General features: G+C 43.7%; 1 protein-coding gene across 1 annotated transcript in view; it reads right to left on the bottom strand.

The window, feature by feature from the left end:
- Positions 1-2,770: 2,770 nt before the first annotated feature.
- The window catches only part of MRPS6 (mitochondrial ribosomal protein S6), a 66,048-nt gene continuing 54,855 nt past the window's right edge, over positions 2,771-13,963 (bottom strand). Inside the window, exon 4 of the mRNA XM_073804465.1 lies at positions 2,771-3,334. Within this exon, the coding sequence (XP_073660566.1) occupies positions 3,145-3,334 (190 nt within the window). The 3' untranslated portion in view covers positions 2,771-3,144. The remainder of the gene's footprint in view (positions 3,335-13,963) is intronic.

The following is a 13,963-nucleotide window of genomic DNA, read 5'->3' as shown; positions in this document are numbered from 1 at the left end:
GCCCACGCTCTACTCCCAGCACTTCACTGATAACCGTCCACTGAAGGGGCAAACCACCCAAACAGTGCCTCTGCCTGCCGCCAACCTGGGCAAGAGGACCCAGGGCAAAGAAGCAGCCCGGAGGTGACCTGCACATAGGCCCTGCTCAAACCCTGGCATCCCAACAGGCTGCAAGGGGGCAAGGGCCCCTTAGCGGCTGAAGGTCCAGCTATGAATCAGCGCCTCAGGGGGAAGGGACAGTGGCTTCATTTTGGAGCTTCCTTTTGGAGGGGAACTGGCACACAGCACAGCTGTCCTACTTAGCCAGCCTCCTTCCTAAGCCGCTCTAAACTGTGCCACAGGATTCCGAACACTCGATGACCTGGAATGCCCAACGGGGTCCGTCGATTTCCTAGGGGCTAGCAAGTGCAGTAGAAGAAAGTGTCCGCACCACACTCAGGACACGAGGACAACTGCTACTATCTGAGTGACACTAGCTCACCCCTGACACCCAGGTGCCTGGTTTAACCAGAGAGAACAATGACAACCTCAGTGCTACCGGATGGAAAAGACTCCATGGCGTCAGGGTCCCCAGCTCAAGATCCCAGCTGTCACTTGGTACTGGTGGGGTCAAGTTCAAATCTCTTGGAGTCTGTTTTCTCATCCAGAAAACAGGGGTAACACCACTCCCTCACGGAGCTGCTGAAAGGGCTAAATGAGGTAACAGATTAAGTGTGTGCAGCAGCACAGCATATGGCACGCAGCACGCACATAATACACCGTAAGGAAAACGCAAGACGCACCTCAGATAGCACCTGAGTGACAGTACATGGAGACCCAAGCCATTTGGTGGAGGAGCTTGTGATCCCTCGAGCCCTGGCTGAGAGCCTGTGCTTTCAGGAAATCCCTAATGAACAGGAAGAAGCATATTTTCCCCGATAATCTCCACTTTATCCCTTTTATTTCCAGTGTACAGTTCTTAATGACCCTCTTGACTGAACTATTGCTCTTCAAAGAGACTTTTTAATAGTTTTGCTTCTGGAGGAAGTTGAAGCTGGATGCTGCCCGGGCTCTTAAGAATAAGCAAAGGGCGGAATCTGATCGTCCAGGGCAGAGACAGGCAGCATCCTGGAGGGAGGAAGCCTTGGACTAGTTTGGAGCTGGGCTCCTCCTGGCTCTTGGGGCACCTCTCTTGCACATCTGTCTGTGCTTCAGTCTCACCATTAAAAAGAGGCAGAGGCCAGATCTCTGGGCTCCCTCCGGCTTCAATATGATCTGACTGTGTAATTAGTACAACCAGAGATTCGACTTAGTAACTGGCACCTCCCCCAACAACTTGTGTGCAGAAGCTTTGTCATTTGGGCTGCTGATGGACGCCCTATGCAGGGCCCCGCTGTGGGAAGATGGAAAGGCCGGTCAATTTCTTCCAATTCACCAGCTCTGAGGAGACTGAGGAGGAGATGCCAGTGACTGTTCCAGCAAAAAGCCTCATCCTCATCCACCACAGAAGCCAGCCCACTGCCAGGGACCCCAGGTCCTCAGCATCCCAGGCCTGGGGCAGAGACCACATATGGAACTTTTTAAAGGAGAATTCTCAGACTGTGGTGTAAATTCAGGCTCACAGAACAGATTATCTGGCACTGACCAGAAATGAAATTTCAGTTGGTTTCTAGATCAGTTTTCTGGTAGGTTGAGGGCACAAGGGTTTGGGGCACATTAAGGCACACCCACCGGGTTCTCTTCCATAACTTGCCTCGTTGCCAGTGTGGTCAGCTGAAGCCAGGATGCTGGATGTTGACTTTATTTTCTTCTCAGCTTTGCTGTCTCTGGCTTGGTATTGATTATTCCTCTATGTGAGTTATACCAAGGTTACCACATAAAATACAGGACACCCACGTCAATCTGAACGTCAAGTAGACAATGCATCATTTTTTGCTGTAAGTGTACTCCTTGCAACATTTGGAGCATACTTATGTGGAAGCTGACTCGTTATTTATCCAAAATTCAAATTTAATTGGCCATCCTGCATTTTTATTTGCTAAATATGATAACCCTAATTAAATCAATTTTAAGCAAAGACTAGCTGCTTCTTAGTCTCAAAGTACAACAACATTTCAAACCCAACTTTTCCCCTGCTAACAAAAATCTCTCAAAGCAAAACCTGTCTTTTTATTTCCAGGACATGTTTTTAAAAATATGTCTATGAGTATCAAATAAAAACAACAACAAAAAAGATGGATCTTCTTACAAGTCCCCCTAACTTAAGAGCTCAGCATGCCACTAGCCACAGGCATGGCGCCAGCTAGCTCTCTGGGCATCCCCAACTCAACAGCAATTGGCTTATGACTCATCAGGGTAACGGGCAGAAGGGAGGAGGTGCAGAGTTCACAGGTGGCCACTTCCCCAAAGAGGTCTGCAGGCCCGAGGGACAGTGAGAAAGCAGTGCTACTGGCAGAGGAATGACAGGAAGCAGCGCCACCACCAACTGCCACAGAACACACACGCCCCTCTACCAAGAGCAGCCCCCACCACAAGGACAAGTTAACTGTGAGAGGAAAGGAAAAGTGACTGCCCAGGAGTCAAGGGACAGACACATCCCACCTGCCCTCACCGTGGCTTCTCCCAGTCTTGAACCTGCGCTGGTAACCGGGAGCCCCGCCCACACGCTGCCAGCATTCTGGGCAGACCGGAGCTGTGAGGCTTTGGATGGGGCACAGTGCTGGGGGAGGTGACGAGGCAAAAGTTCTTTAAAATCACAGACTTTCACTCTGATCAAAAGTTACTCATATAATACGATGGTCTTAAATTTTTATTTTGCATGGTGGTATACAGTCTGAATGACTAGCGTGTAATCCAAAGTGGTTTTTATAATCTTTGCTCTTCAAAGCAGTGTTAGTGCTGCTGTAGGGCAAAGTCCTCACTGACAAATTACATTCGTGAAACGCAATCGAGCAGGGAACGCTGATGCCATATATTACAATGTGGCTCTAAGGAGGCCATTCCCCGACTTTTCACAGCAAAGGGGATCAAGAACTAAAAGTACCTTAGAAAAATCAAAGGGCACTGAAAGCACCCTCTTACATAAAGATCAGGCTGGTCAGTTATTAATCCATGGTGCTCAAAAGTGAGAGAATTAAACTGAAGGCTAAAATCTGGTGAATCTTCTCACTTCCTCTTCTTGGTGGAATACAGCTTTTCTTCAAGTGGGACTGGGACGATCCCTTCACACTCTTTCACTTCCTGGGTCAGAGGGTGTTTTACAATATTTGGTCTAATCACATCAATGTCTCGAGACAAATGCTCCATTATGCCTTCAACAGTTGTTGTCGGTGCGTAAAAATCCACCAAGAAATACCTGCAATAAAATAAAAATTTGTGAATGTGCTGCATTCTGAAATACAGTAATCTCACTATTTTGGTCTATGTTTTTGTTTTACTCCTCTCCACATACAGACATCAACTACCTACAAACACACATACACATCTTTGTCAAAAGAGAAACTGCGAGCTGACCAGCTGAACCCAAGTGTAGTGCTGTGCCTGACCTCCCTTTTCCTACGGCCTTTCCCATTACACTCCACTGAATTTTTCAATCCATTAGTTGATGATTTTTGTGAAAACTCTATGAGTCTTCTAATTTTCCAAAGGATTTTACAAGTGACTTAACGCACCTAAGAGATACAGTAAGCATCAGCCATACTTCACAAACTAGAAAAAGGTTAAGAAAGGCCTGGGACTCATCTAAGACTATCCAGCACATTCAAGAACTGACAAGGAACAAAAGAAAAGTACTTGAATCTTGGGTGACAGAAAGAATTTAACATTCATCTACTCAGACCAGACTAATACAGACAGACATCTCATACAGCTCACTGGTCTTCAGTCTTAATAACTTTATCAGTAGTTGGCTGTATGCCGATGCAAAGGAATAAGTGTCTCTATTCCCTGCCCACCCCACCCATGCTCTGTTGCAAAAGTTGAAGCCTCACTTGTACTGTTTGGTTTGGACCACGGTGCTGTTAAAGGACAGTTTTCAGCGCAGTATTTCAGAATTCTACAATGTTCCAGCTGGTTCAGATGACCTTTGACACCACTTATTTGATTCCAGCCACACTCTTCTCCCAAGCATATTCCCATCCTAGGTCTTTGCACTCTTTGTGCCTCTACCAGAAATATTCTTCACCCTAGTTCCACACAGTTCATCCCTCACTTCCATCACGTCTTGTCCAAAAGTCACCTTGTCAGACAGCCCTTCTGCCCCACCCACCCAGCCTCATCCCTCTTACCTCCCTTTCTTAATGCTTTATTTTTTTCCCCATAGCACTTTATCACCACTAACACAGTGTATATTTGTTTACAGTCTGTCTCACTCCACTGAAACATAACTGCCCTAGGAAGAAGGACTTTGTTGCTACATCCCCCAGCACCTTGAGCATAGGCTAACGTACATCAGGTCCACAGTAAATATTTCACAGTGGTGTGTTGGCATGAAAGGTGGAATTCTCACAGAAAGCAGGAAAGACCAAAGTAAAAATGAACAAATTCAGCAACGAAGAACGTTATTAGAAAAAGTATGGCATTTTGTGTAGTTCTACACAAGGAGAGGGTTCAAAACTCATATGAAAAATTCCCAACTTCCCATGTGACCATTCACAAGCCTAGTGGGAAAGTTATTCAAGTAAAAATAATTAAAAGTTAAAGCACAGAAAAATATATATCATGCAAAAACACTAACCAAAAGAGAGTTGAAGTGGCTACAGTAATATCAGACAAAGGAGACTTCTGAGCAAAAAAAAATTATCAGGGGAAAAAAGAGACAATACTTAACGATGGGTTCACCAAGAAGACGCAAAATTCCTAAATGTGTACTTAAAGATAACAGAGTTACAACATACAGAAAGTAAAAACTAACAGAACTGAAAAGAGAAAGAGACAAATCCACAATTATAGGTGGAAACTTTTAACATTCCTCTCAGTAATCAACAGACCTAGTATACAGAAAACCAGCAAGGTTAGAGAAGAAGCAAACACCACCCTCAACCAACTGGATCTGACATTTATAGACCCCTCCACCCAACAACAGCAAGATACATACTGGTTCTCAAGGGCATACAAAACATTTACCAAGGACGACCATATTCTGGCCATAAAATGAGCCCAGAATATGGGCTCATTTTCAATACATCTAAAGGGATTCGAGTCGTACAGAAAAATCTTGAGAAAATCCCCAAATACTTGGAAACTAAACATACATCTAAATAACCTATGGGTCAAAGAAGAAATCAAAAGGGAAATCACAAAATACTTTGAATTGAATGAAAATGAAAACAACACATCAAATCTGGAGAATGCCACTAAAGCAGTACTTCGCAGTAAACTTACAGCACTAAACATCTCTGTAAGACTAGAGGAAGGGCCTCAACTCAATGACCTCAGCTTCCACCTTAAGACACTAGGAGAAGAAGAGCAAATTAAATGCAAAGTAAGACCAAAAAAGAAAATAATAAAAATCAGAGCACAAATCCCTGAAGCAGGAAAAACAATAGAGAACATCAGTGACACCAAATACTAGTTCCCTGAGATCAATAAAACTGATACAATTCCAATCGGATTGATCAGTAAAAAGAGAGAAGATACAAATTACCGATATTTAGGAATGAGAAAGGTGAAACGACTACAAAGTTTACAGATATTAAAAGAATGGTAAGGGAATATCATAAAAAAAACTTTTGCAATAAACTGACAACCTAAACTGACAACTGAAATTCCTTGAAAAATACAAACTATCAAAACTCACTCAAAAAGGAACAGATGACCTGAATAGCCCTATATCTATCAAAGAAATTAAATTTGTAGTTAAAAACCTTCCCCCAAGGATAACTATAGGCACAAATGGTTTCACTGGCAAACTCTACCAAATGTTTAAGAAAAAAATACCAATTCTGATACAAATTGGTCTGGAAAGTAGGACAACACTTTTGAACTTGTCCTATGAAGTCAGCATTACCCTGGTACCAAGACCACACAAAGACACTAAAAGAAAAGAAAAAAACAGACCAACATCCCTCATAAACGTAAATGAAAAGATTTTAAACAAAATTTTAGCAAATTGACTCCTAGAATATATAAAAAGGACAATATATCCTGACCAAGTAGGATTTAGTCCAAGAATGCAAGATTGGCTTAACATTTGAAAGTCAACAAAAATCACCATATTAACAAACTAAAAAAGAAAAACCATGTGATCATTCCAATAGATGCAGAAAACAGCATTTAGCAAAATCCCATATCCATTCCTGATAAAAACTCTCAGCAAGCTCGGGAAAGAAGGAATCTTTTACACCCTTATAAAAAGCATCTTTGAAAAACCTACCGCTAACATCATACTAACTGGTCAAAGTCTGAATGCTTTCCCCCTAAGAGCGGGAACAAACAAGAACGTCTACTCTCATTACTTCTATCTACATTTTACTGAAGTGCCTTGCCAGTGCAATAAGGCAAGAAAAAAAAGAAGTAAAAAACATCCAGGTTGGGCTTCCCTGGTGGTGCAGTGGTTGAGAGTCCGCCTGCTGATGCAGGGGACACGGGTTTGTGCCCCGGTCTGGGAAGATCCCACATGCCACGGAGCGGCTGGGCCTGTGAGCCATGGCCGCTGAGCCTGCGCGTCCAGAGCCTGTGCTCTGCAGTGGGAGAGGCCACAACACTGAGAGGTCCATGTACCGCGAAAAACAAACAAACAAAAAACATCCAGGTTGATAAGGAAAAAGTAAAACTGTCTTTATTTGCAGATGTCACGAACGTGTATACAGAAAAATCTGAAGAAGCTTATGGAAAAGATACCAGACTGTAAGTTTAACAAGGTTGCAAGATACAAGATCAATAAACAAAAATCAACTGTATTTCTATATACTAGCAACAAATAATCAGACCTTGAAATTAAATATTTAGTGATAAATCTGACAGAAGATGTGCAAGACTTGTAAATTAAAACTATAAAACATTGCTGAAAGAAGTTAAAGAAAACATACATAAATAGAGAGGTATACCTTGTTCGTGGGTAGGAAGATTCAACTTGCTTAGTTGTCTGTTTTCCCAAACTGACATAAAGAGTCAAAAGAATCCCAGTCAGGGGCTTTCCTGGTGGTGCAGTGGTTGAGAGTCTGCCTGCCGATGCAGGGGGCGCGGGTTCGTGCCCCGGTCCGGAAGGATCCCACATGCTGCAGAGCGGCTAGGCCTGTGAGCCATGGCGGCTCAGCCTGCGCGTCTGGAGCCTGTGCTCCGCGACGGGAGAGGCCACAACAGTGAGAGGCCCGCGTACCGCAAAAAAAAAAAAAAAAAAAGAATCCCAGTCAAAATCCTAAGGCTTTTTTGTTAGAAATTGACAACTGATTCTTAAGTTCACATAGAAATTCAAAAGACTAAGAACAGCCAAAACAACTTTGATAAAGAATGAAGTTGAAGGACTAACACTGCCTGATTTCAAGACTTACTATATAGCTATGGTAATCAAGACAGTATGGCATTTATATAAAGATAACCAAATAGATCAATAGAATAGGGAGTTCAGAAATAGATCCAAATGCACAACTGATTTGTGACAAAGGTGCAAAGGCAATTCAGTAAAGAAAGGATAGTCCTTTCAACAAAAGGTGCTGGAACAATTTGATATCCATGGGCAAAAAAATGAGCCTTTGATCCATGCTTGTACCATATACAAAAATTAACTCAAACTAGAACCCGAATCTAAACATAAAACACAAAGCTAGAAAACTAGAAGAAAACACAGGAGAAAATCCTTGTGACCTTGGGTTAAGCAAAGATTCCTTAGACATGACACCAAAAGCACAATCCATAAAAGAAAACTTTGATATTTTAGACTTCATCAAAATTAAAAACTGCTCTTTGAAAGACACTCTTAAGATAATAAGAAGACAAGCCATGCACTGGGACTTGCAAACTCATATTTGATAAAGGACTTATTTCTAGAATATTAAAAACTCTCAAAGTTTAATTAAAAAAACAATTTTTAAAAATGGACATAAAATTTGAAAAGGCATTTCACTGAAGATATACAATGGCGAAGAAGCATATGAAAAGATGCTTAATACCACTAGTCGTTAGAGAAATGCAAACTAAAACCACAAAGAGTTACCTACTAGAATGGCTAAAAAATGACCATACCAAGTGTGGTGAGCATGTAGAGGAACTGACACTCTCATACACTGCTAGTGGGAATGCAAAATGATACAACCAACTTTGGAAACCAGTGTGGCAGTCTCTTAAAAAGTTAAACATACATCTGCCATTATGATCAAGCCATTCCATTCCTAGGTTTACCCAAGAAAATTAAAGCATATGCCCACAGAACAACTTCTACATCGATGTTCATAGCAGCTTTACTTGTAACAACCCGAAACTGGAAATAACACAAATATCCATTAACATGTAAACTGATAAGCAAACTGTAGTATATCCATAAAATGGCATACTACTCAGCAATAAAAAGGGATAAACTATTAATACATACCACTGATGAATCTCATAATAATTTCACTGAGTAAAAGAAACTAGAGTAAAAAAGAGTACATACTGTCTGATTCTATCTAAATAAGATTTTAGAAAACATAAGCTAATCTATAGTGAAAGAAAGGAGATCAGATGGTGGATAAGTGGAAGCAAGGATCACAAGAGGCAGGAGGAAACTTTAGGGTGACCAATTTATCATCTTGATTGTGGTGATTTCATGGGTTGACATATATGTGCAGTTTACTATGTGTCATTTATACCTCTACAAAGCTGTTGATTTTTAAATGGTATGTAGAAGTTGAATGAGCAGGACTTGGTGAATGACTCGATATAGAGTGGTGGTGATGAGGAGTAACTACAGCTGATGAAGACGCCGAGGGTTTTTCAAGAAATGAAATAAAGGACTTCCCTGGTGGCGCAGTGGTTGGGAGTCCACCTGCCGATGCAGGGGACACGGGTTCGTGCCCCGGTCCGGGAGGATCCCACATGCCGCGGAGCGGCTAGGCCCATGAGCCATGGCCGCTGAGCCTGCGCGTCCGGAGCCTGTGCTCCGCAACGGGAGAGGCCACAACAGTGAGAGGCCTGCGTACCGCAAAAAAAAACAACAACGAAGAAATGAAATAAAAATGCCAATTCCTCCACGACCTGGCAAACTTCTTGATCACTGACTTGCACGTGTGCTCACCAATGAGACCACCATTTGGGCTTACTCTGAAAATTACACACCAACTTGGCCAAATCTTCCAAGGTTTAATTCTACTTGTTTATTTCTACTCCACAAAGCAGGCACTACGGTTGCAATCACCCAACTTAAGAACTGCTCATTTGTTCAATGGTTAATTACTGATTACTTACCTTGAGTAAGGCTCTGAATTAGAGCTTAAAAAATAAGTGTATGAAGTACCTAGGGGTAAGATGGGAATAAAGACACAGACCTACTAGAGCATGGACTTGAGGATATGGGGAGGGGGAAGGGTAAGCTGTGACAAAGTGAGAGAGTGGCATGGACATATATACACTACCAAACGTAAAATAGATACCTAGTGGGAAGCAGCCGCATAGCACAAGGAGATCAGCTCGGTGCTTTGTGACCACCTGGAGGGGTGGGATAGGGAGGGTGGGAGGGAGGGAGACGCAAGAGGGAAGAGATATGGGAACATATGTATATGTATAACTGATTCACTTTGTTATAAAGCAGAAAATAACACACCATTGTAAAGCAACTATACTCCAATAAAGATGTTAAAAAAAAAAGTGTAATCGACCTTAAATTACCTTCTCCTTGTCAACTCTCAGCACTTTTCCCACTCCTCCAACCCCCAATAATTATGGCCGCCTGGTGGCCAGGGCTGGGAACGCTCTCATTCAACATGGCCTCCAGCATCTCTCTTCCCTTTTTTTATCCATCTGTTCTTTCATCCAGTATACATCAAAATGTCTTGCCTAGCTACCATGGACAAGTTATGACCTCACCCTCTGTCTGTTAACATCCCACAATACTTCGTTCTATAGCGGCAGTTCTTCTTTAAACACATATACGTCCTCTCTGAGCTCCCTCCTCTTTCCTTGCTTTTCGTCTAGTTTCCCTAGAAGTATCTTCCTCTTTTGCTTTACTCCACTTAAAGCCCTGATAGCCGGAGGCAGTGCACTGTGAAATGCCATCTATTACACAGGGTAACATATGGAGGGAAATGCTTAGCGAGGGCCTGACATGCTCTGGGCACAGTTACCACTGCCAGCCCTGTAAATGCTCCACACCCCCCCACCAGAGAGTACACAGGTGTCTCTTGCTCTAGTGAGTTAAGCCTGCCCGTCTTTACGGTCAAGTATTCAAGTTACTCAGATAGCATATCTGGGGTTCAGCAAGCATTGTCTTCTTCCATTTTCCATTCTTCTACACCACAGAGGTATTTTTATGGGCTAGCCTCTGAGTCTAAACATGTTTCTAAGAGAGAGTGTGTCTACGATAGCCAACAAGCAACTCATCTGCCCACAAATCAGTTATCGTGCAGTCTTCCTGAGCAGTATCCTCCATACACTGGCACTCACCAAATAATGCTAAGAAATAACCCAAAGCTTTTTGGATACCATTTTGTGATAAGGGTAAAAAGAATACCCAAGGATGGAAACTAGAGGCCAGATATTATTTCAGAAATGTAAAGGCAAGTGTCTTAGATAGAACTTTCTTTTAAACAGTTCCTGAGGGAGAGGAGGAGGAAGTGGAAGCTCCACTCCATGTGGCAACTCAGGAGGTGCAAGAGGAAGTGGTGCTGGGTGCTGGTGTGGGCCCAGCAGCCTTCTCCCCAGCAACAACTAGCACTGTTCAAAGTGGTTTCCTACACATTATCTCCTTTGAATTTTATAATGATTAAGTCGTTAGTTCAAGGTCACTCAGCTACTAAGCGGCCTCAGCCAGGATTCTAAGAGTACGTCTTTTGACTCCAGGACATAAGAAGCCACAGAGAACTTTGGGATCACTGGGTTACAGAACCTCAGTGAATGGGGAGAGGACCATGAAGACGACGCAGTCCAACCCCTTCCGCTGCTTTCAAGGGAACTGGTCTGCACCAGGTCACAAAGGGAGAGGCAGGATCCAGACTCCAGACCCCTCAGCTCCCACTCTGTCAACTACATCTCTTGCTAGCCAGCAACTGGCATTCTGAAGGTTTCTCAAGGATAAAGAAAAGCACTAGAAAAAGGTCTGAGAACCCTAAGTTTGGCTTCAGGAGGCTCTGTTACTACCAAAACCCCTCCAGCCTTTACCTTCTTTTAGCTACTCTGCCTTCCCTCTACCAGTCAGGACACTCATCCAGCAACCAAACCCAAACAAAAGCACTGGCCAAGATGCAAATGGGTTAGTGCCCACAGCCACAGCTGTGACAGTCACTTCATGCTTATCACACTGTTGATCTACGCCTGGGGCGCATGTGGGCAAGACTGCTTCTACTCCCATGCTCCTTATTGCACTGTGGAAATTTCCACAAAAAGGAAACACCACCAAGACAGAGAAGGGGCTAGGAGTGGCTCAGAGATGGGCAGATCTTACTGTATTCAGAGTTGAAAGCTAACCTTACATTCACAGTTGAAAGCTAACCTCTTGGACTTCCCTGGTGGCGCAGTGGTTAAGAATCTACCCGCCAATGCAGGGGACACGGGTTTGAGCCCTGGTGCAGGAAGATCCCACATGCTGCTGAGCAACTAAGCCCACAACTACTGAGCCTGTGTTCTAAAGCCCGTGAGCCACAACTACTGAGCCCGCGAGCCACAACTACTGAGCCCGTGTGCCACAACTACTGAGCCCGTGTGCCACAACTACTGAAGCCCACATGCCTAGAGCCTGTGCTCCACAACAAGAGAAGCCACCGCAATGAGAAGCCCGCGCACCACAACGAAGAGTAGCCCCTGCTTGCTGCAACTAGAGAAAAGCCCGGGTGCAGCAACGAAGATCCAATGCAGCCAAAAATAAAACAAATAAAATAAATTAATTTAATTTAAAAAAATAGCTAACCTCTTACCTCCACATCTCCCTCCAGGGAACCAAGCTGTCCCTCCCCACTGTGAGGGAAACAAGCAGGAGTCCAGGACAACCTCTATCTGCCTTAGCGGCCCAAGCACACAGGTCAATAGTTCTTTAAGGCTTTCCCACACAGAGATGCACTGACCAATTCTTGGTTACTGCCAGGATATATTCTTCTTCTCACTGATTTATCTTGGACAAACTTAACCATCAATGAACATCTACTATGGGCAAACCTCAGGAGACTAAAAAGATGAGGTACACATGGCCTTGACCCCCTGGAACATTGAGTCCAGCTGGGGAGAGAAGTCACAAGGGCCACAGTGTTAGCAGAAACCCAGGCTTCCAAGACCTGCACACATCTCCCAGTCCCGCAGGAGACTGTGGAAATGACGCGGCGGTCATGGACACCTCACTCCTAGCTACTGGGTTTTTCTTTTCTTTTTTGAATTTCATTTTATTTATTTTTTTATACAGCAGGTTCTAATGTTAGTTACCTATTTTATACATATTAGTGGGGTTTTCTAACCACAGGTGACCTAAGGAATGACAATGAGAAGTGAAGCCCAGAAACAGCCTACTTGGAGTTGTAGGTCTGGGCAGCTTCTGATGCCTACAAGGATCCCCTTCCCATGACAACACAGGTCCATAACAGACCTGTAAAAACAGGAATTAGGTTGACAAAACAACCTCGGAACTCCCTACATCCCACTGAAATCTGCCATGGAGAAGCCATTCTGAAATACAGATGAGCTGCTGTTCAAGGAAGGGGGCCAAAAGAGGGGCTCGGTATCTCCAGAGGAATCTGCTCCACCTTTATCCCACAATGAGATAACAATATTTGCTTCTTCCCCTAACCTAGCTACGCAGAATCAAAACACAAGACCAAACGTCGTAACACGTCTAACATGTAGACTCGCATCTCCATTCTCGGGATAAGCTCCTCACTCAAGGTAGTTTACAATTATGACTATAATTACAACTGCCTAGACATGCCCAAAAGCTGACATTCCAATAAGGAAAAAAAAAAAAAATCAAGTTCTCCAAATAGCCAGTTTTCCATTCTCCACATTTACTCTAATCGGTGATTAAATCAATATATGAACCAATCATTTTGGAAAAATCCAGTTTAGCAATCTCAAATCTAACTACAGTCTACATTCCCAGCACCTCCAACTACATGTTCAGTAGCACCAGTGAAATGGTTCTGCACACCAGGTAGCCAGGGTAGCACTGCTCTCGCCTTCAACACAAATCCCAGTGGTGTTGACATTTCAAGGTGTATTGTCCCACATGTGGTTCTCATTATAGAATCACTTCATCCGCAAGGTAGACATCAGCTTCTCTCTTTTCTATAGAAAAGCACTTGGATTTTAGGTGGCACCAACGCTGCAGAAGTAGAAGCAAGGAAATGATGGATACCGGCAAGGAGAGAAAGGACAAAAAAAGGTTTAGTACACTAGTGCCTTTCTCATCACAGTCCCATGTTCAAAAGTTGGAGGAACAGGGAACCATCTCGTAGGCAGAACTGCCCACGTGGTCTTGAAGGTAACAGTTAACCCTTTCTATATTTCTTAAGACACACACTACAAAACTCTCCACTACATGACTGAAACCCCACAGAGATCTGAGAAGACCCAGAGAAAGGGCTTGCCCAGGACAGACTGAGTCCAGTGCCACCAAGCATACTCCATCCCCAGCTCAGCTTCTCGAGGGAGCCAGCAGCCCTCAGCGTCCTTTCTGCCCTCCTCTCTAGGCAACAAGACCAGCAAACCACTCAGTGGCCTCCTGACACAATGCTCTGCAGCCTGCCAGACCTCACCCACCCGAGTGGCTTCTTGCAACGCACCTAAACACTAAAGGTTCTATTTGGTTTTTATTTCACTTCCGTCTTCACCCTACAGTTACAAGTTGTCCATAGAAAGTGCCTGCTTGAATGTG

Source organism: Tursiops truncatus, chromosome 4, assembly GCF_011762595.2.
Source record: "Tursiops truncatus isolate mTurTru1 chromosome 4, mTurTru1.mat.Y, whole genome shotgun sequence".
In the NCBI taxonomy this organism is placed as follows: domain Eukaryota; kingdom Metazoa; phylum Chordata; class Mammalia; order Artiodactyla; family Delphinidae; genus Tursiops; species Tursiops truncatus.
The sequence above is the reverse complement of the archived record's forward strand: the minus strand, read 5'-3'. Positions and strand labels throughout refer to the sequence as shown.